The sequence below is a fragment of the Alexandromys fortis genome, unplaced genomic scaffold (assembly GCF_014885135.2).
Source record: "Alexandromys fortis isolate MF-2015 unplaced genomic scaffold, M_Fortis_MF-2015_v1.1 scaffold_223, whole genome shotgun sequence".
In the NCBI taxonomy this organism is placed as follows: domain Eukaryota; kingdom Metazoa; phylum Chordata; class Mammalia; order Rodentia; family Cricetidae; genus Alexandromys; species Alexandromys fortis.
Genome location: NW_026068095.1, coordinates 983,174 through 1,005,400, shown reverse-complemented (window position 1 = coordinate 1,005,400; position 22,227 = coordinate 983,174). Strand labels below are relative to the sequence as shown.

The 22,227-nt window shown below is 44.4% G+C and overlaps 2 protein-coding genes across 2 annotated transcripts in view; both read right to left on the bottom strand.

Moving 5' to 3' along the window:
• Positions 1–11,544, bottom strand: part of Dusp16 (dual specificity phosphatase 16) — an 89,795-nt gene extending 78,251 nt beyond the window's left edge. The window contains exon 1 of the mRNA XM_050123219.1: positions 11,182–11,544. The gene's annotated coding sequence lies outside the window, so the exon portion shown is untranslated. The remainder of the gene's footprint in view (positions 1–11,181) is intronic.
• Positions 11,545–17,881: 6,337 nt separating this feature from the next.
• Positions 17,882–18,913, bottom strand: LOC126489157 (glyceraldehyde-3-phosphate dehydrogenase-like). The gene has a single exon (XM_050123222.1). The coding sequence runs from the start codon at positions 18,896–18,898 to the stop codon at positions 17,897–17,899; it is 1,002 nt and encodes a 333-aa protein (XP_049979179.1). The 5' UTR covers positions 18,899–18,913; the 3' UTR covers positions 17,882–17,896.
• Positions 18,914–22,227: the final 3,314 nt, after the last annotated feature.

The following is a 22,227-nucleotide window of genomic DNA, read 5'->3' as shown; positions in this document are numbered from 1 at the left end:
CTCCAGACAGACGCAGGTTAAGATCCTCTCTGGTAAGCCAGCTCATGGGCTACACAGAATATTAGAAATGGGTTAGAACAATATGTAAGAGCTAGTCAATAAGAAGCTGGAACCAGCTGGGCCAGGCAGTGTTTAATAGAATTCAGTTTCCGTGTAATTATTTCGGGCATAAAGTAGCCATGTGGGCGGCCGGGTGCCGGGGACGCAGCCCTGCCGCTCCTATTTCAACAACTGAATACATGGGATATGACAGAATTTGAGTACTGGTAAGAAATTAAGACTAGTCAGTCAACTTTTAACCTGTTTTGATGTTTATCTCTGACTCTCGTTACACCCATTCCTGTACTGTTGTGTCCCAATCCAGTACCCTGTATACCCTGCAGTCTTCCGCTAGCCCTTTCCTTCAATACATAGTCCATTCTCTGACCACGACCCAGGAGTAGAGCAGAGTAAGTAAGAAATATGAATATCCACTCTTAGCTCATAATTTCCTCTTTGTAATGTCTGTTTTCAGTTATCCCTCAGGGTTCTTGGGAAAATTAAAATCAACAGCCTCCCTCTCAGTTGAACAGAACAAGAAACACTAAAGGATGTGATCCTCTCCACCCTCCTGTCACTCAAGAGAAATACTAATTTAAATATGGATAAAAAATAAGTATAGGGCTGGAGAGACAGTTCAGTGGTTAAGAGCACTGACTGCTCTTCCAGAAGACCCAGGTTCCATTCCCAGCTTCCACGTGGCAGCTAACAACTGTCTCTAACTCCAAGATCTGACGCCCTCACTCAGACATACATACAGGCAGAAACAACAATGCACATAAAATGAGTATGGACATGTGTAAGGGCATATACGGGCACAGTGCACCTTAAAGTTTTGTGTACTGAAATGAGAACACAGAGCACTTCCACTGCACACCTAAGTACAATGCTGTCTTCAGGGAAAACACTTGGGAAAGTGAGCTTTGAGTGTTTCTCAAAGAATTCCATTCTGATTTAAAAGGGTAACTTGCAGACAACTGGAGTAATTCATTTTTTTCCAAAATGAATGAAGTGAAGCCTCTCCAAAATCGACAATACTGATAGCCAATAATAAAGTTCAGAATTCTGGGAAATAAATTCACTACCAAGATTCCAACTCCTTCCGATTTCATATTGAGGAGTGGAGCTTGTTTAATACTGTATAATCGAATGTGAATTCTGAGTGACCAGTCAGTAAAATTCAGCAATCGTTACCTTCCAAATGACCATGCATATTACAAAATGAGACAGCGATCAAAAATTCTCCAGAATCACAAGCTCAACTAATAGATATTTAATATTACAGAATACAAAAAAATCCATGTCATCTCAGATTCAACAATTCAGCTAATCTTTAATATCCATATTTATTAAAAAGACAAACATTCCATCTTTTTCAACTGTGTATTTGAGTGTAGCCTGATTGTCTTTATACTCTTAACTAAAACAGCAGGTCAGATACTGAATTCAGAAGTTATAGTTATACAAACTGAGCCATTCTATATTCTATTCTGTCAGTCAGTACATTAAATAGCAAAATGAAAAATAATACTACATTTTCCACTAGATTTAGAAACAAAATTTAGTTTTCACATCATTTTAATGTTAACCGTTAGTATTAAGTAAATAAATATTTTAAATATTTTAATTTCCTATCATAGTTCACAAAAGATACTAGTAGTACTCAATTTTTAAGAGTATAAAAGTGTCTTAAGACTAATATGTCTGAAAAACACTGGTTTATAGCACCATACTGCCCCTCCCCAAAAAGAAAACAACAGAGTACTGAGTTGGGCATGGAGGCACATGCACCTATAATCCCAACACACAAGAGAAACAAGCAGCAGTCAGTCACAGGCTCGAGGCCAGCCTGCACCACCAAGCAGACCCCTGTCTTTAAAACAGTCTTTGTGCTGGGCAGTGGTAGCACACGCCTTTGATCCCAGCACTCAGGAAGCAGAGGCAGAAGAATCTCTGTTGAGTCTGAGGCCAGCCTAGTCTACAAAGCGAGTTCCAGGACAACCAAGCAGAGAAATGCTGTTTTGGGGGAAAAAAAATATGTAATAAGCTTTCTTTTGGGCAACCAACCAACTCCTAAACCATGACACAGAGACTTAATATCAGTTATAAATGCTTATATTAATGCCTTATCTCATGTTTGTCCCACTATAACTTAAATCAACCTGCTTCTCCATCTACATTTTGCCTCAGGACTTTTGATCTCTCTTTCACTCTGTATGTTCTACTCTGTCTGTCTGGCTAGTGGCTGCCTAGCATTTCCCTCTCGTTCTCCCCTCCAGCCTAGATTTCTCCTCCTATTTATTCCCTCTACCCACCAGCACCGCCTATCCCTCTACTGCCTAGCTACTGGCCATTCAGGTACCTTAGGCAGGCAAAGTAAAACAGCAACACATCTTTACATAATTAAACATGCAGTAGAAACAAAAGCAACACACCTTTACATAATTAAACAAATGCAGCATAAACAAATGTAATACACCTTTACATAGTTAAACTAATATTCCGTGACAAAGATCAGATTTTTAAAAACATGGTCATTTATAAGGGGATATTAACTGTAAAGTATTGGATAACCATGCTACAATCCACAGACCCAGAGAGGCTAGGTAACAAGGCAGGCCCAATGGGGGACGCATGGATCTCCCTGGGAAGGGGAAATAGAGGAGATTCGCTAGTTGGACTAGGGAGGGTGGGCATGGGAACATGAAGGATTGGAATGAGGAGCCTGGAGGGGGGCAGTGCTGAGTGAGGTGACTTGAAAGAGGGCTCTGCAGAGTTGTGTATAAGCCTGAGGCAAGGGAAACCTCCCAAGTCTACAAGGATGGCCTCAGCTGAGACTCCCGGCAGCAGTGGAAGCACAGCCTGAACTGGCCATCCCCTGTGATAGGATTGGTGACTACCACAATTGTCATTGAAGAGCCTTCACTCAGTCACTGATGGAGGCAGATTCAGAGACCCATGGCCCAATGCTGGGCCCTACTAGGGGAATACTGCCAATGAGAGGGAGGAGGGATTGTAGGTGCCAGAGGGCGTCGGGAATATTGCAGAAAAACCCACCGAAACCACTACCCCAGCTCATAGGAACTCACAGAGTCTGAACCAACAACAGGGAGCCTGCATGGGACCAACCTAAGTCCCTTGCATATATGTGACAGTTGTGTAGCTTGGTCTTGGTCTATATGTGGGATTCCCAGCAACGGGAGCAGGGCTGTCTGTCCCCTGTGCTTTGACTGGCTCTTGGGAACCTATTCCTCATGCTGGATTGCCTTGTCCAGCCTGAACACAGGGGGAGGTGCTTAGTCGTATGGCAGCTTGACAGGCCATGCTGTGCTGAAGCCCACTGGAGACCCACCCCTTTCTGAGCAAATACAGAGGAAGGGTGGGTTGAGGGGGGCGGGGCAGAAGGGAGGAAGGGGGTGGAAGGAAAGGAGGGAGGGAAGGCTAAAGCTGGGATGTAAAACAAAACAAACAAATAAAATAAATTATAATACTCCAGAAAAAAAATCGTCTTTGTATTTATACATATACAAAATATCAGAATATTAACTCCAATTCTAGCAATACTTCTTACTTTATGATTTCACTAGAGTACTCGGAGTCTGTCTCCAAGGCCTTAGTTTCCTCATCTACAAAATAGAAAATTCCTAATAAAAAAATCACAATATGTCAATCACATACCATAAACTATAAGATATTCCTGCAAGATGCCAAAGTAGAATTTTAAGCACGCTTAACTTTCTATAAAAATTTCCCCATTTTCCAATTATTTCAAATGCTAAAACATCTTTTTTTGTTTGTTTTGAGCCCAATTTGAAGCAAGTTTTATTAAATATTGGCCAAGATGATGGATAATGGTCAGTCCATACCTGGGATTCTCAAGTATGGCCCAAAACATTTAATTTTATTATATTTTAGTCTCCGCAGTGATAATTGGTAATATATACTTCAACACATTATTATGTGTATTTCCAATACATGCAAATAGATGGAAAAGAATAAACTCCAAACCACACATTACCAAGTTTCAACAATATTAAATTGTTTCATTTATCCATACTTGCAGTTGTGCCTATCCTGAAATTTTCAAAACAAGAATCATGCATATACTTCTAGATTTATCTTTAACTGACCATAGTTTAACATAATGATACCATATAGAATTCTAGGGCCAAGTTTCCTAAATATCTCAAAAAGTCTTTGATCTTGGTTGATTTGTGTATCAATGTAGCAGTCTTACCAGCTGTTTTTTAAATGAATCAACATTTTTAACTAGAGCTAGCTAAGACGGAAAAGGAAACCATACCGTGTCCATGTTTCATAGATCATATACAGTTCACAAAGCTAAGAACTATCTTCCTGAGTGTGCTCTTCCACCAACCAAGTCACAAAAACAAGAATCGCACACTATAAACTAGGTCACCATGTGACATACACACGAACATTCTGAGGAGAGACTAGAGGACTCGGCTGCTCGGTGAGACGGAAGGTGACAAGAACTGAAAGGTGACAAGAATCCACCACTCGCCATTTCAGAAAGGAGGAAGTCAGGTCAGCAACAAGGCAAAATTTCAATGGAGTGAGCAAGTGTTTATAAAGAGTACAGTGCTAGGTACTATCCTGGGCTGTGAGTTCTCTATTTAAAAAGACTAATACACACAAGGCCTGGAATGTTGCTCAGTTGGTAGAGCGCTTCCCTGGTATGCGAGATGACCCAGGCTCAATGCCCAGGACTGAAGATACAGAACAAAACATGATGCGGGACATCACTCTATGCAAAGCTGTGCTGCATTTCTTTAACAAATGTGTTACATTTGTTTTACCTTGCCTGCCTAAGGCACCTGATTGGTCTAATAAGCTGAACAGAATAGCTAGGCAGCAGAGGGATAGGCGGGGCTGGTGGGCAGAGGGAATAAATAGGAGAAAGAAATAAATAGAACGCGGGAGAAGAGTGGGAGGTGCCAAGGGCTAGCCAGGCAGCCATCAGCCAGACAGACACAGAAGAAGCAGAAAAGTAGGACAAGAAAGAAAGAAAGGAAGGAAGGAAGGAAGGAAGGAAGGAAGGAAGGAAGGAAGGAAGGAAGGAAGGAAGGAAGGAAGGGCGAGCCTGAGGCAAAATGTAGAGGACAAGAAACAGGTTAAATTCAGTTACGAGCTAGTGGGGCAAGCATAAGATAAGGCCCAGCATTCAGAACTAATATTAAGTCTCTGTACCATGACTGGGAGCTGGTTGGTGGCCCAAAAGAAAGCCTGATACAAAAATAGATAAATAATGTAGACAAGTAGCATGTATCTCTCGACATGTATCCCTCATAAATGTTAAAGGGGGAAGTGGAGCTATTTAAAATTAATTACCTTGCTTTTTCAAAACATATATGGTGAACCTTTTTCCTATAAACTGTACCAATCAACTACCACTATCATACAGAGATACTAGGCAAATATTTTCAAGGCAGCAAGTCAGGTTAGTTGTTTTAACTGGTGTGTGTGTGTGCGCGCGCAGAGTTCAGGCATGCATGTCATGGTGTGCATGGAGATCAGGGGACAACTTTGTGGAGTGGGCTCCCTCCTTTTCGTGGGCTCTGGGGATCTAGCTAACTCAGGTTGCCAGGTTTACATGTATTTGGAACCACCATGCCTTTACCCAGTAGGCTATCTCAGGTTAACTTTGCTCACACAAACTACAGATCCCCAGCATTTATATCCACAAATCTTTTCTAACTGAAGTAGTTCAAGAGAAAAATCAAAGAAACACTTGCCTAGTGTGGCGGCTTATACCTACAAGCCCAGCAGTAGAGAGGCAGGGGCCAGAGGACAGCTGAAAGTTTGAGAACAGCCTGGATTACATAGCAAGTTCCAGATCAGACCAGCCAAAATGACACAATGAGAACCGGTCTAAAATACAAATTTTTCCCTTCTTGCCATAAAAGTTTCTTTCAAACACTTATCTATAATGTGCCCGAACATGACATTGAGAAACACTGGTTAAGTACACACAGAGTAACTTTTGAAACATATTCTTCTTCAGAGAGATACACAGTAGAAACACTTTACGGAGAGCTAGAGATATGGTTCCATAATTAAGGGTACGTTCTGCTCTTGCAGGGGACTGGAGATCAGTTCCCAGCACCCATGGCTCACGGCTTACAGTCCCCCTCCCCCCAATGTAACTCCAACTCCGAACTCCAGCTCCTGGGAACCTAAGGCCCTCTTCTGGCCTCTTCAGCCACCTGTATACACAGCGAACATTCACACAAATGCACACACATACACATAAAAATAAACTTTCTTTTAAAAAGAGAGGGATATGTTATAATCTTTATTTCAATTCTTTATCTCAATTTCAATTCTTTACCCAAATTTTAAAGTTGTAAAAAAGTGGGAAAGGAGATGCAATATGTTTCTTATCGAATGCTTAGGCAAAATGCAGTGAGTGATGTGGTGGGCTTGTGCCTATGATCCCAGTATGCCAGAGGCTGGGGGAGAATTGCCGTGAGTTCAAAGCCAGCTTCAAGACCAGCCTGGGTTACATATTGAGCTTCAAGCTAGCCTGGGCTATAGCATTTTGACATTATCTTTTTTAAAAGAGGGGGGAAGGAAACCTGTGGGGACAACACCTGTAATCCCAGTACTTCAAAGGTACAGGCAGCAGGATCACAAGTTCAAGGCCATCCTCAGCTTCATACTGAGTTTTAGACCACCCTAAGCTATACGAGAACCTCTCAAAAAATCATTATAATATCATAATCAAAATAAATTACTCAAAATAACTGTGGACGAGATAAACATACACCTCAATTGGTGGAGTGTTTGCCTAGCTTGTTTGCAGCCTAGCACCACCCAGGGAGGGAGGGGTAGTGAAGGCCTGTAATCCCAGCTCTTGGGAGGTGGGGGTGGAAAGATCAGAAGTTCAAGGTTATCGACACAGGGAACCAGTCTGAATAAATAAACTAATTGATTAAAAGGGTAACAGAAGAGTAACTAGGGACTTCCTTAATCTTTGTTTTATTGCCAGGCACCTGGAAGGATTTACTGCTGACCTACTGTCTTCCTCTATCAGACATAAGTTTCACAAGGGCAAAGCCTTATTTTCAGTTCACAGAATTCAGTCATAAATTTGCTGAATAAGCAGATGATGAACAGTTAGTCCTCAATCCCTCTATTCCCTTCCTGAGCACACAGTACACACACGGCCACCTGTTAACATCAGCGTCAAATTCTATTATCTCTGATCAAATTCTATTATCTCTGAACCTTCCAATCTCTTTTCTCCTTACACAGTGAATGTGGTCTTTACCAACTGTCTGAGAACATTTTCCCTCTGCATGCATGAACACGTGTGTGTGCGCGCATGCACAGTGCACCTTAGCATTCTTATAACCTTTCTCTCCTTAAGGGAAAAGACCTCGGTATCCATGTAAATAGGGTGTCTTATGCAGGGACACAGCAGTGCACACCTTTAAATCCAGCACTCTGGAGGCAGAGGCTGACAGATGTCTCTGAGTGTGAGGTCAGCCAGATCTAAACAGTGAATTCCAGGCCAGCCATAGCTACAAAGCTGCCTCAAAATTAAATGACTAAACAAAGTAAATAGCATGCTTTTAATAAATTTGCATGTAAGTTTATTTGGAAATTCACTTAATAACCGTCAACATTTTATGATTTATCTCTCTCAGTTCAAAATGGGCCATAAAACTGTAGTGGGTCCTTCTACTTTAAATGTATCTCTGGGAATTAAGTTTTATGTTTTCATAGAGCTGTGTAATCATAATAATCTATTCCCTCACCCCTAGATTGTATTTTTTTAATGTAACAAAAAAACCTGACTTTGTGATAACATGAGACCTACGTAACTAACTAATACCAATCAGGAAAGGTGACATTTTATTATTCTCTTCTTCTTGTTGAAGTATCAAGGGGTATTTTTCCACTTATGCCTCTTTCCTCTCATGCCAAGATGTATCCCATTTCCTCCTATGCTGGTCAAACCCTGGCAAGCTTTTATTTTTGTGTGTGCCTGTCCTCAGTAATCTGCCGCAGATTCTTCTTTTGAACCCTCTTGTTTTCTCCGGTCATACATTTGATTAAATTTCTACCCTCCTATCTCCATCAGTCTGTGTAAGAGAATGACCCTCTTCTAAAGTGTAACCCTGCTTCTTTACCTTCCGCCAGCCTTCACGACCCTCCCTCCCTTCACAGGGCCAACCATCTATCTGTGTGAATGAAAGAAATGTATAAAAATAACAGATTACACAAGTCATCAGGGGGAAATGACGTCTGGCTTTGAAATACATGTCACTTTGGGGCAAGATTTACTTATGATTTTGCTTAAGCCAACACTAGTAAAATTTTTCTTTTATGATGGCAGATTATCAGTCTCACTGCTACATCTGATGCAGTTACCGCTGTAGAGCCAGCAAAGCACCAAGTGTGTTTCCTATGACGCCCTTTTACCATGTTCAATCTGTTGAAATATGTCATAAAACTCGTTTTCTATAACCCTTGGTTATCTTTTGGGGGGATTTTAATCCAGGTGAGATTTCCCTATATTAATCTACTTCAAGTCATGGTATCTTCTGTTTGAGAACTCAAAGCATTTAAACAGCACTGAAGTCGATCCAGGTAAGACACAACAGAAAACTGTCTGTTGGAAATTCCAGGAACACATGAGACTCCAGGATAAAATACACTGCTAAATTATAACAAGTTATATTTGGCAGGGCTTTATGATTGATTGAAAATAGAAAAGGCTTAACAATGAATATTTATATAAACTGGCTTCTTCAATACATAAAATCCATATAATGAAAATCCTATGAAATTCAATTTCCTAGTTCAGGCAGGTATAGAAAAAAACCATATTTTAAAACCCTAACATCATTCCTGCCCTTCTCTTAACTCTAGCCAAAGCCCACCTACTTTTTTTTTTTCTAAGGTGGGGGGAACGTGGGTTTAGGGCCTCACATGGCTCTAGTCCGTACCTGCTCTGAACCTGCTGGCCTCAGCCTCCTCTTTTCCATTCCAGAAATAAATTTTTAATGTGGAATAAGGGGGTGGGGAAGAGGTTACAAGGCTCTTCCTTTTTGCCCCCTTCTCAATCACTATAAATAAATCTTTGACCAAACAGACCAGGGGGTTCTCTAGTTAATTTCATGTTAACATTTAAATTTTATAGGTACTCAATTACATTCATCAACCTTAACCAAAGGACAAGAGCTTCCAAACTGAACAGAGTAGGGGAGCGGGGAGACTGTGCACCTCTGTTCCTGGCCCTATTATAATTTACCATCTGAAACACTGAAGTAAAAAATCAACACATTTTTAAGTCACGTATTTCATTTGAGTTGCTGACATACCAGAGATTAAAACAAGACAAAACAGAAAAACTATAAATATCATTACCAACACTTTATACTTACTAAACATCAACTTATTCACTAATTACTAAAACTCTAAAGTTACTTCTAATTTTCTCTCCTTGTGGAACTCTGATAAACACAATTACTGCACCTAAAAACTAATTCAAATTGCAGTTAATCAGCCTGAATTGGTACGAGATGGTAAATGTTAACAGAAAATAGCAACTTCCCGCATCATCTTCAAACACAATAAATTATTCTTAAAACACAGACAAAACCCTTTTGCAGTGCCTAATCACAGTTTCACTAAAACACACAGAGCCACAAATACTTCAGTTTTCAATGTACTTCTCCACGTTGCTGGCCTTCACCAAATACAGAATTTTACAAATCTTAATTACAGCCTCCCAAACTGTGCTTAGCAATATATGTGATTGTCAAGTAATTTAAAAAGCAATTAGCTTAACTGTTAGGCTTTTAAAAATTCTTCTCTTGAAATTTTACCATTAAAAGTCTCTTCGCAAGGGAGATGAAAAGGTGTAGGTCTTTTGAGGAAGCAGTTGTCAACTGCCTGAGCCACAAAGTGGCTCAGGATACTTTTTCCCGACAGTCTATTTCCCAAATGGTTAGAAAATCTTTTATGGATGGCAAATTACACTTACAAACGCACACATGCATACACGCTCACGCACGCGCGAGCACACACACACACACACACACAGACAAGAAACATACCTGATCATTTTCAAAACAGGTTTGATAGGTTTGATTCCGTTCTAAGAGTACAGTATTTACTTACAATCTTTTAAAGCAAAGTGGCAGCCACAGCACTGGGTAAATAAAAACTTCCGAGGTTTTAAAACTCTCATCTCAACTCACTCCCTCTTGGTTCCAGGGGAAGGCACAGCCAACCCCACAGCAAATGCGATTATGCAACAGGTTTTTCCTCTCTAATCACGGGCTGATTAGAGGTGTGCGTTCTCCCAACAATCTGAGACACCCAGGACTTCAAAACACCAAGGAGCTTTGCATCAGACGCTTAAGAACGTTCTTTCGAATTCGGCAGTAGCCATTCATTTTAAGATCTCCTTGTACTTTCCCCGAGTTTATTATCAGCTTTCTGTAGGAAACGAAGCCAGCACCCGCTCTTAAAAAGTTTGCATACACGTCCCCCAGAGTGATTTTTCTTACGTGAAACGACACGATCCACAGACCGTCCGTTGTCTCCCCGTTTTTTGTTTTCTTTTTTTATTATTACTGTTATTATTGTCCCACATTTTACAGCTACTGTAAATAAAGAAGTCACCGCTGCACCACCGTTTCCCCCCAGCACGACGACGGGAGTCCCAGAATGAAACTTGAGATTTGGGGGGTGGGTTTTTATGGGGGGGGGGTGAGTTTGAGGAAGCGCCACCGTCACTCCCCAGGTGGCCTGGCCGCCTCCACCCAAGGTGAATCTAGGATCCTGGAAACAGTCAGGCCGGGGCCCCACTTGGCAGGCGTGTTGTGTAACAGTCTGGAAGTGAGCAGCTTCGCCCGCCCAGGTGCCCGTGCCCCGCGCCCGGCAGCTCGACCCGACCCGGCTCGCCCAGGCTGGGGTGCGGGGGACCCCGAGCGCCCGTGCGTCCCGGCGCGCGGCTCGGCCCGACCCCCCAGCGCGGCCTACACACCCCTCGTCGCCGCCGCCGCCGCCGCCAAGGCTCGGGGCTTCGGGCCGCGGGGAGCAGCCGGCAGGAGGTGCGGACGCGTCTCCCCCGCCAGCCCGCGGCCCGCCGCGCACACTTACTTGAGGGGCCGCCAGGCTCCAGGCTCGCTCGGAGGGCAGCGAGCGTTTGTCACCGCGTCGCCCGCCCGGCCGTCGCTCGCTCCTCGCTCACTCACTCGCGCGTCCTCCTCGCCGCCGCGGCTTCCACTCTGAGGGGTGGGCGGAGAGCTTAGCGAGAGCCCGGGCGTTTGCAACTTTTCTTCACTTTCTCTTCCACCGCCCCCCGAAAAGGAGAGAAGAAGGGAAAGGGGGGAAAAAAAATGTCGACAGGGATGAAGGAGTTGAGGAGGTAAAGTTGGGGGTCCGCGCGGGAAAAAGCGGAGAGGGGGAGAATAAATGGTGGAAAATGGGATGGAAGCCCCCCCAAACGGTGATACCCGCAGGAGGGGACGGGGGAGGGGGGACAGGGTGGGGGTTGGGGAGAGAGAAAGAGTCGCTGGTCAGGAAACTTCAAGCGCGGATGAGGTCATTGGTTTAAAAATAAAGAGATGGCGTCACTTGAAACCAATCCCAGTGAATGAACTCAGCGGAGCCCGGGGGGGAAAGGAGGAGACAGGCGAGGGCAGGGCGGGGGGCGGGGGCGCCGGGCGGGGCCGCGCATCGCCCGCCCCTCAGCGCTCGTCCCCGCGAGGCGGCCGCTCGGGAGGCTCCGGGCGGAGGGCGCGGGTCACGTTCCCGACCGACCGAGCGACCGACGGTCCGCTCCGAGGCAGAGCCCGGCGGCGCGCGCTGGTCGTTCGCCCGCGGTCTCGGCTGCTTGCTGCGCGCGCGCGTGCGCGCTTCTCGTCGCTCCGGGTTCGCGGCCCTCGAGCGCGGGTCCGCAGTCCGCCCGCCCGCTCGCGCGGGGGTCGCTCCCTAAACCCCCCCACGCTCGTGCAACGAAATCATGGTGATCCGAGTCTGGGGCCGTCGCTTGGTAAGAAGGTTCTGGAATCCAAAGTCCAGGGCTCTTCTCTTGAGAGGGAAGTCGCAGGTACTTTAAGGAAAATTGCACGCACACGTGCTGGCAGACATTCGCCTACGCCTTCGTCCTTGAAAGGGAAGGCCCTACACGACTGCCTTTTTTTTTTTTTTTTTTTTACGGTAAATCTTTTCTGCGGGCCCTCGAGATGGCTCAACGCGTGGACAGAAGCGCCTTTGAAGGGTGACCTCAGAACACTTATGCCACCCCAGCCCACCCTACCCCAAAATTAATAAAATGCAATAAAATCTTGAAAGGTGACTTCTCGTTGCTAGCGCCCACGTGGCAGCACACAACCATCTGTGACTCCAGTTCCAGGGGATGCGATGCCCTCTACTGGCCCTCCACGGACACCGAGCGGGCACTTGGTGCACGGACACGCGTGCAGGCAACCCCCCCCCCCATACACATAAACTATTTCCTATATCGGTAGTACACCATCATCTTTATTTAAGTCACAGCAGAGTTCACTTTCTCTCAGAGATGCGAGACCTAGCTGGCTTCACTCCCAAGTCTCTCGTGGTTTCCCCCCTCTTCAAAGTAGCTTTGTTTTGAAACACTACATACTTCGGAAAACTGGAGACCTGAGGTGGCGACAACCCAGGACTCTCAGCCGCTGACTCAGACAATCGAAGCTTTATTCCCGTGTTCTTTTCGCATTTGCGCATGACGCTGCTGCTTCTAAGGAAGCCTCACGTGGCTATCACATAACGAAGATGAGATTAATGATGAAAAAGCACACTTCGAGTGGACGGTCCCGTGGGCCAGAGTTCTAAGTAAGAAGAATTTACCCCTCCAAACATGCCTTTTGCGGTTGCTGAAGCAGGGACTCTAGCCCTTCTCAAGGCAGTATGTTGAGGTACATCGATGTGGGCACTGCCTAGGGGGGCTTTTTTAATTGGCAAAAGAACTAAGGAGCGGTCTAAAGTGGATTAGAAAGATTATACCGTTCTGTTAGAACTCTTCTGCTTTTAAACCCTGCAACAAAGGTGCGTCCGTTAGGACTGGCAATCATTAATGACTTAAGGTAACCATTATGGAGTGTGCCTTTGGGTACTTGGAGTTCATCTTCCAAGGGAAGAAAGGGAGCCCTTTTGGAGGCGAGAGCAGCAACAGACTTGAAGCTGTCCACACAGTTTAGAGGAGGGGGTGAGTGCCTTTGACCTCTGGCAGGCTTGAGGAGAGGGGGCGTGTCCGGCAGCTCTGTCATCTGGTGGCAGGACGTGGTACTGCAGCTTCACTGAGCCGACACGTTAACCACCTAAAAGCCAGTGTTTAGAGTCTGGAGTAGTTGAAGAGGTTCTGCATCCTCAGCCCTGGTAGCCAGAAGGTTTTTGGAAGGTTTATTGGAAGGAAGGAACAGAGGCGCGGTGTGGCTCTCCCCTGGTTAAAGAGTCAGAAGAACTGGATGGTACATGCCAAAGCTCCTATAACTCTGCTGTGACTGTCACATCGCCAAAGTTACTGCCTCTTGCTTCACTCATGCAATTAAATTATAGTGCTTTCCCTATGTGTGGTGCTGTGAGAGCCATGCTGGGGGCATCATCTCTGGATATGACGTAACCAGGAGATAAGACGTGGATTAAAGCTAAGTAAAGGCTGAATTAATGATTAAGTGGAATATGATAGCGGTTAAAACAAAGGGTTCGAAGGTCAGAAAGTGGAGGCAACCTAGACTACGTAATGAGGTCATTTCTGAAAAATAAAAATAAAGCCTGACGTGGGGGTGCAGGACTTTAATCTCACACTCGACTAGAAGAGACCAGCAGATCTGAGTTCAAGTCCAGCCTGGTCTACATATGGAGTTCCAGGCCAGCCATGCCAACATTTTAGTACCCTGTCTTAAATAATAATCATATTCATAATAATAAGTGGAAAAAAAGAGCCTAGAGGAAAAAAAGAGTTGAGATATGTAAAGGTATCTGGGAGGGTGGGACAGAGACAGGGACTCACTATGTTCCTAGAATTCACTCTGTCAACCAGGCTGGCCCTGAACTCAAAGAGATCTACCTGCCTCTGCCTCCGCAGTGTTAGGATTAGAAGGGTATACCACCATGTCCAGCTGTGACTTTTTTTAGGGGGAGGCATCTCAGGAACAGTTCACACTTAAAGAATTAGGGGTAGTTTGTGATCTTTTTTTAAAAAAAAAAAAAAGACAGTGAAAAGATTATTTATTTATTACTTTCTAAGACAGGTTCTCCCTCTGTATCCCAGGCTGATATGGAACTCACTGTATAGTCCAGTTTGGTCTCAGACTAAAGCCATCCTCCTGCCTCAGCTGCCTAAGCACTGGATTATAGGTATGAGCCACCATGGCTTTCCTGACAGTGGAACTGGAAATGAAATGAATAATGCGTGTTCAGGTGACAAAGGAGTAGAACCTCCCCCATAGTAAGAGACTTGGGTTTTAGCAATTAGATATGAGGTCAAGTTAAAGATATTCAGAGGTACGGAATAGAAGCACTTGAATGTTAGGATAAACACTAGACCAGCAGGGTAAAGAAAAACCATTGAGCAAATTTACTTTACTGAAGAGTACATTTCTCCATCTCTCTTCCCTCATTGAACACACATGTGCGTACACACACACACACACACACACACACACACGTGCGCGTGCGCACACACACACAGAGAGAGAGAAGAAGCATGAAAACATTTTTAGTGCCTTACAGCTGCACCGAAGAACATTAACCTCTTGGTTGTTGTTGTATTGAAATCAGAGACTAACTTCAAACTGAAAATGACCTTGAACTCCCAAGCCTCCACGTGGATGAAACTGTAAGCATGGGCCACAATGTCCAGCAAAGAATATGAACTTTTAAAGCATAAGTTAACAAAATGTGGAGAAAAAAAGTCTATAAGCTGTCAGCTCAAATTATAAGATTTTCATGAAAACTATTTAACCTGATTGGAAGAACCAGTACAGTAGTATTTTTAAAAGTATAGTGAAGATATCAGCTCTTCTCCAAAGCAACCTTGGGATTTTATTGGGAATTAAAACAATTCCCAATAAAATCCCAGAAAGAGTTAACAAGCTTAAACTAAAACAATGCCCAGCACATAGAGGACTCAGTTAGTGCTGGATTCCCCAAAGGCCGACAAAGAACTCCAACTCTTAGGGTACCAGCAAAAGAGGGGCTCCAAAATCTTCCAGTCTGATAACATAAACATCTCACCTCTGTACATGCCTGTTTCGTGCCGTTCTTAGCATAAAATAGGAGCACCAGAATGTTCAGTTGGAATTAAATATGGAAAGCTATGGCCTATACCTGTTTAAAAACATAAGTCAAAACAGGTGGATTTTCAGAGTTTTAACCAGCTTGAGCTTCATAAAGGAGCCCCATCTTTTGGTGGGGAGGGGTCCTTCTCCTAATGTTCTGGCCTGGCCAGTGTGTGGTACACAGGTGATTCTGGCACCCAGGAAGCTGCGGCTGCAGCAGCATGACCGCTCAGTAGGAGAAAAAAAAAACTGTTGACCTGAGTTCTAACCTGGGACCCACAAGGAAAGAGGGGGCTTCTGATTTCCCTCTATCTTCTGGTCTCCACACCCGGCATGTTTGTGCACACTCATCACACACAATAAAACACTTCTTTTTTTAAGACACTGGCCAAAAGGTCGAGAGTCAGAAGCCAGCCTGTGCTTCAAAGGGAGAGCCTGTGTCAGGCAACAAACAAAGCCCAGTGCAACTGTCCCTTCGTGAAGATGGCCTCTGTAAAGACCACCGAGCTGTGTGGTTAATAAGGAGCTGCCAGGTGGTGGTTTCACAGAAAGTCTTACAGTGACGAGATTTCAGTGAGTGAGAAATAGAAAAGAATGAAAAGAATGAGGTACCATCCTTACAAAAAGCCTGAGAAAAAACAGGTTACGCGCCACTAAAATATAGGTGTGGAACATTTCAGCCCTGCGAAGTCATAACGATCCGACAGCCTACAGAACGTCCTTGCTCCTGTGGGGTTGTGTACGTGTGTTTGTTTGCTTTTACATTTATTTATATAACAGAAGTGTGTCATGGTAAAGGTTAGAGAACAACTTGCCAAAATCACTTGTCGTCCACAGTGTGGGAAATATTGGTCAAATTCGGGTCATCAAGCTTGGTGCAAACACCTTTACCTGCTGAGCCACCTCACCAGTCATGGTTTTGGGGGTTGTTTTTTGTTTTGTGTTGTCTTTGAGACAGACTCTCACTCTATAGCCCAAACTGGCCTGGAATTCATTGATACTGCTATCTCTGTCTTCAGTGTGTTGGGATTACAAACGTGAGTCACCAGGACTGGCCTCCCAAACTTTATTTTCAGTATTATGTACAATCCAGATTTGGGGTTCTTGTCAAAGGCATTTCTGGCAAGTGGAATAAAACAATAAAAATAAATACATTTTTTAACATCATATGTATTTATATAAAGTGCAGAAAAATCTTTTTCCCCCTCTGTGTTTATGATCTCACCTCCCAAGTACTGGAACTCCAGGTGTGTGCCACCACACCTGGCTTACACTGGCTTGTCAACCCTTATAACAGCCATAAGACTTGAGTGTTATTTTATTTCCTTGGTTTTTTTTTTTTTTTTCAGTTTTTTGAGACAGGGTTTCTCTGGAGCTTTGGAGCCTGTCTTGGGACTAGCTCTTGTAGACCAGGCTGGCCTCAAACTCACAGAGATCTACCTGCCTATGCTGGGATTAAAAGGTGTGTGCCACCACTGCCCGGCTCCTGTGTATTTTTATTTTGTTTATTTATGGGAAGAGTTCTGGCTTTGTAGCCCAGGTTAGCCTCAGACTCAAGTAACCTAGGCTGGCCTCGAACTTGTAATCATCCCGTTTGCGCTCCCCCAAACACTGGGATCACAGGCCCGTGTCACTACTCCGGGTTGCTGATTTTACAGTGGAAGACCCTAAGACTGGGCAAACTAAGGAGCTTCTTCGAGGACGCGTAAGTGATAAATCAGAAGGTGGTGTTAAAACTCAAGTTTCCCCATGAGACCATTTGCTGAGAAGATAAAATCCAGACTGTGAGTTCCACATAACACAGCAGCAGCATTGCTTCTCTTAGGATACACTTCTTGAAACTCAAATGGAAGCAGCAGAGGCTGGAGGAGGGGAAGCAGCCAGCTACAAATTCCAGGGTGACTTGGGGGAAGTGGAGAAGGTAGTTAGCACCGGGCTCTCTGAGTTACTGTGAGCTTTAAATCCTGTACCAAGTACAGCACCAAATGTGGTAACCACCACATTCTGGTTCCTTCCGCCTAAGGAAAGCCGCCTATGGAACCGACCTAGATGGTGACCCTCAGACTGAACTGGGGTAAAGAGAATGAGGAAGCTCATTCCAGGAAGAGAAAACAAGTACCGTCAGAGACACGGAGGGAACATGTGTTGAAACCGAACACTCAACAGTCTGAAAAATGGTTGTGAGCTAGATTACATTAGGACCCAGCCAAAGAATACGAAGCTGGAAATGATAGGAAGTTTTTATCGTAAAACTATATAGATAAGTTGATTTTCATTATAAAACTATACACATACATTGTAGAAAGAAAATTATACACAGTGTAAAGAAGAAAGTAAAAATCTTTTTTTTTTGAGGGGTGCAATGAACTTTATTGATGGTATTCAAGAGAGTAGGGCTCCCCAAGCCCCCTCCTGCTATTCTGGGGGTCTGGGATGGAAACTGTGAGGGAGATGCTCAGTGTCAAGGGTTAGTTAGGACAGGGACTGCTCAGCATCTGAGGACCTCTCTCTTGCTGTGTCCTTGCTGGGATGGGTGGTCCAGGGCGGGCTTCTTACTCCTTGGAGGCCATGTAGGCCAAGAGGTCCACCACTCTGTTGCTGTAGCCGAATTCATTGTCGTACCAGGAAATGAGCTTTACAAAGTTGTCATTGAGAGCAATGCCAGCCCCAGCATCGAAGGTGGAAGAGTGGGAGTCACTGTTAAAGTCACAGGAGACGACCTGGTCCTCAGTGTAGCCCAGGATGCCCTTTAGTGGGCCCTCGGATGCCTGCTTCACCACCTTCTTGATGTCGTCATACTTGGCAGCTTTCTCCAGGCGGCATGTCAGATCGACGATGGACACATTGGGGGTAGGAACGCGGAAGGCCATGCCCGTGAGCTTCCCGTTCAGCTCTGGGATGACTTTGCCCACAGCCTTGGCAGCGCCAGTGGACGCAGGGATGATGTTCTGGGCAGCGCCACGGCCGTCTCGCCACAGCTTCCCAGAGGGGCCATCCACAGTCTTCTGGGTGGCCGTGATGGCATGGACTGTGGTCATGAGTCCTTCCACGATGCCAAAGTTGTCATGGATGACCTTGGCCAAGGGGGCTAAGCAGTTGGTGGTGCAGGAAGCGTTGCTGACAATCTTGAGGGAATTGTCATATTTGTCATGGTTCACACTCATCACAAACATGGGGGCATCGGCAGAAGGGGCGGAGATGATGACCCTCTTGGCCCCACCCTTCAAGTGGGCCCCAGCCTTCTCCATGGTGGTGAAGACACCGGTAGACTCCACAACATACTCAGCGCCGGCATCCCCCCATTTGATGTTGGCGGGATCTCGCTCCTGGAAGATGGTGATGGCCTTCCCATTAATGACAAGCTTCCCATTCTCAGCCTTAACTGTGCCTTTGAACTTGCCATGGGTGGAGTCATACTGGAACATGTAGACCATGTAGTTGAGGTCAATGAAAGGGTCATTGATGGCAACAACATCCACTTTGCCAGAAGTGAAGGCAGCCCTGGTAACCAGGCTTCCAATATGGCCAAATCCTTTCACTCTGACCTTCACCATCGTGTCTCTGGAAAGAGGCTGGCACTGCGCGAAAAGAAGCGGCTATCTCTAGAACAGGAAAGAGCAGAGAGCCAAGTAAAAATCTTTTTCGCCTCAGTCTAGCCACAGCCTGGGTTCAGGTCCTGAATTGGGAAAGGGGCGTGGGCATGAAGAAATGAAGTGTCCAATCACCAGATGAGTTTCACACAAGTGACGGCCCCCGGAAGCTCTAGCCATCTTTACTTATACATCAAAAACAAGCACGTTTTTCCATCCTCCAAACTTTAACCTCCTAAAAGAACAAATATGTCAACTAATTTTCCTTACTTTTACATCATTTTGCTAGCTTGGCCAAGTATCAAGCCAGGTCCATCCTGTCTTTACAAAACTAAAAGATGATTGATTGACACAGACACACACTCTCAAGAACAACAATACCATTCACAACATATTGACAGAAATAGGGGTGATCCGCCTCCAATCCTGTCAGCACTTAATCAGAACAGCTCCCGGGGTCTGCAGAGACAGCTGGCATCCCCAGACAAGAAACCTGAGACGCATCGGCTCCCAAAGAATGTTAGGGGAAAATATCTGAGAAAAAAAAAATTGGGTCTCCAGGAATGATCAAGTCTCTGCCGTGCATAATTGACAAAATGACACTAAAACCACCCCCAAAATCACCAGCATTACAAGAGACAAGAGCATGCAGGCCACATGGTCCCAACAGTATTCTGTGCTGTCCCAAAGTCCACTGGCTCTGGCCGAGTGAGACTGTCCCCGTGGACGTTTGCCTCATCTGGAGACTCATTGGACAAGCACTCATATATTAGTCTGGCTTCCAGCACTTTCTCAGCTGCTCTGTGGCCTTTATCTATACGCTCAGCGCTCAGTAGACCGAGGCAAGAGAGTTGTAATAAGGTTGAGGCCAACCTGAGCTACAAATCAAGATTCTGTTTCAAGATGGGGACGGGGATCACCTCATTCAATGGTTACTTGAGAAAAAAAGAGAAAACATCTTCATTGTTACATCTTTTAGTGGTGTGTTTTCTATCCCCTCCTCCAACTTTATTGATGCAAAATTGACAAATATATACATTCAAGTGTCATGGATTCATAAATGTCGGCATTAGAAATGATTACTATCACCACCTATCAGCATACATTATTAGCATTCCTTTCATGGTATTTTGCTCTTCATTTAATTATTTAACATGGTCATTTGTTGTTATAATATTCATAATAAAGTTTGCAAACATGTGTAAAACACTAAGTAATTTGTCTTTTAAGGATTTTTTAATGTGTGAGAGTGCCTGCCGGCATGTCTAAGTGTGCACCACCTACATGGCTGGTGTACCCATAGATCAGAAGAGGGCATCAGATCCCCTGGAACTAGAATTACGGATGATTGTGGGCCTCCTTGTGGGTGCTGGGAACTGAGCCTGGATCCTCTGCAAGTGCAACCAGGGCTCTTAATTGCTGAGCCATCTCTTCAGCCCCAAGGAACTTATTATGTATGCAAAACTTTGTCTCTCAAATGGTGCTGCTTCTTTGAGACGGTCCTATTACTAACATTAACTTCCTGAGACTGAAGCAAAGCAACTTTGAGCTAAACATTTATGGACTACAGTCATTTTTATTTTCAATCATGTATCTTGTCCTGCAACTTCAACATGTATTATAACATTTTTTTCTCCTTCTCCTCTTAATATACTGTTTTTTAATTTCTGTAGAAAATAGTTCTATTGTCACACTATCCAAAGATGATTTCTAGGGACATTTGAGTGTCTCCATCTTAAAAGTGTGGATGTCGAGATGGCTGGGTAAAAGCAGAATCTGAGTCACCTTAGTCTGACCAAAGCATATTAGAGAACCTAAAGGGAATTATGAAGAAAGGGACGCCATGTTGGACTATAGCAACAACTCAGGCATAAGTCAAAAAGAGATAAGACTGATACCGTGGCAATGGACATGGAAAGAAAGGGACAAACCCAGGACACAGTACAGAGAGAGAGCTGAAAGGACTTGATGATACATACTCTGGAAAGTCATGAAGATGAGAACGAAAAATCTCAGCTTTAACGATTTGCGTAGGCCTCCAAACCTCATCTAATAAATAGAGTAATAAATATGAGAGGATTAAATGGATGACACACAAAATGATAAGCAAAATCACAAGAATGCATTCTTACTAAATATTAACTGTTAAATTGGGCAATGATGGCACAGGCCTGTAATCCCAGCACGCAGGAGAGAGAAACCGGTAGATCTCTGAGTTCAAGCCCTGCCTGGACTACAGAGTGATTTCCAGGACAACCAGAGATACACAGAGAAACCCTGTCTAAAAATAAGTAAATAAAATTAGCTGTTACTGTTATTACAAATGTTGACAACAGATGACAAGAATAAAATTTAGCAGTGGTTGAGAGTACTTACTGCTCATTCAGAGGACAGTGCCATGTTCTGCCTTTAACTCTAGGTCCAGGCTTCTCTTTTATTCATTTCTTTGAAGGCAGTGGTTCTCAACCTCTGGATCTCAGCCCCTCTGGGGACTGAATTATCTATCCACGGGGTCGCCTACGACCTTCAGAAGACACAGATATTAGCATTATGATTTATAACAGTAGCAAAATTATAATTATGAGTAGCAATGAAAGTATATTTGTGGTTGGGGTCATCACAACATGAAGGACTGTATTAAAGGGTTACAACATTAGGAAGGTTGAGAATCACTGTGTTAAGGGCTCTTGTTATTTTATTGGTCTACCTGGAAAATCCAAATTATTCTACTAATTAGTTCTCTCGTGTGTGTGTGTGTGTGTGTGTGTGTGTGTGTATCCCTGTGAGTGTATGCATGTTCATATACTTTTTCAGTCAAGAAGTCAACAATGGTGGCTTCCTCAATTACTCTCCACCCTATGTGAGGAGACAGGGTCTCTCACTGGACCTGAAACTTACCAGTTCAATTAAGCTGGCTGGCCAGCAAGCTCCCGGGATCTGCCTGTCACCACCTCCCCAGTATTGGACTTAGAGATGCATATGTCCAGCAAGTTTGGTTTGGTTTGTTGTGCTCATGTGTACAGCAAGTGTGTACTTGTGCACCTCCCTCCAATGACATGCTTAGTGAGTTGAGGTCAAAGGTTAACTTCCAGGACTGGTCTCTCTTATCACCATAGGTTCTAAAGATTGCACTAAGACCGTCAAGCTTGTGAATTCCACCACTGATCATCTCATAAACTCCGGTTCTCATTCTTGCAAGGCAAAGCAAGCACTTTCCCAATCTCCCCAGCAATTAGAAACTGGAATTCCCTTCATAACTGTCAATCTCCTTTCCTTGTCACCTAACATAGTCC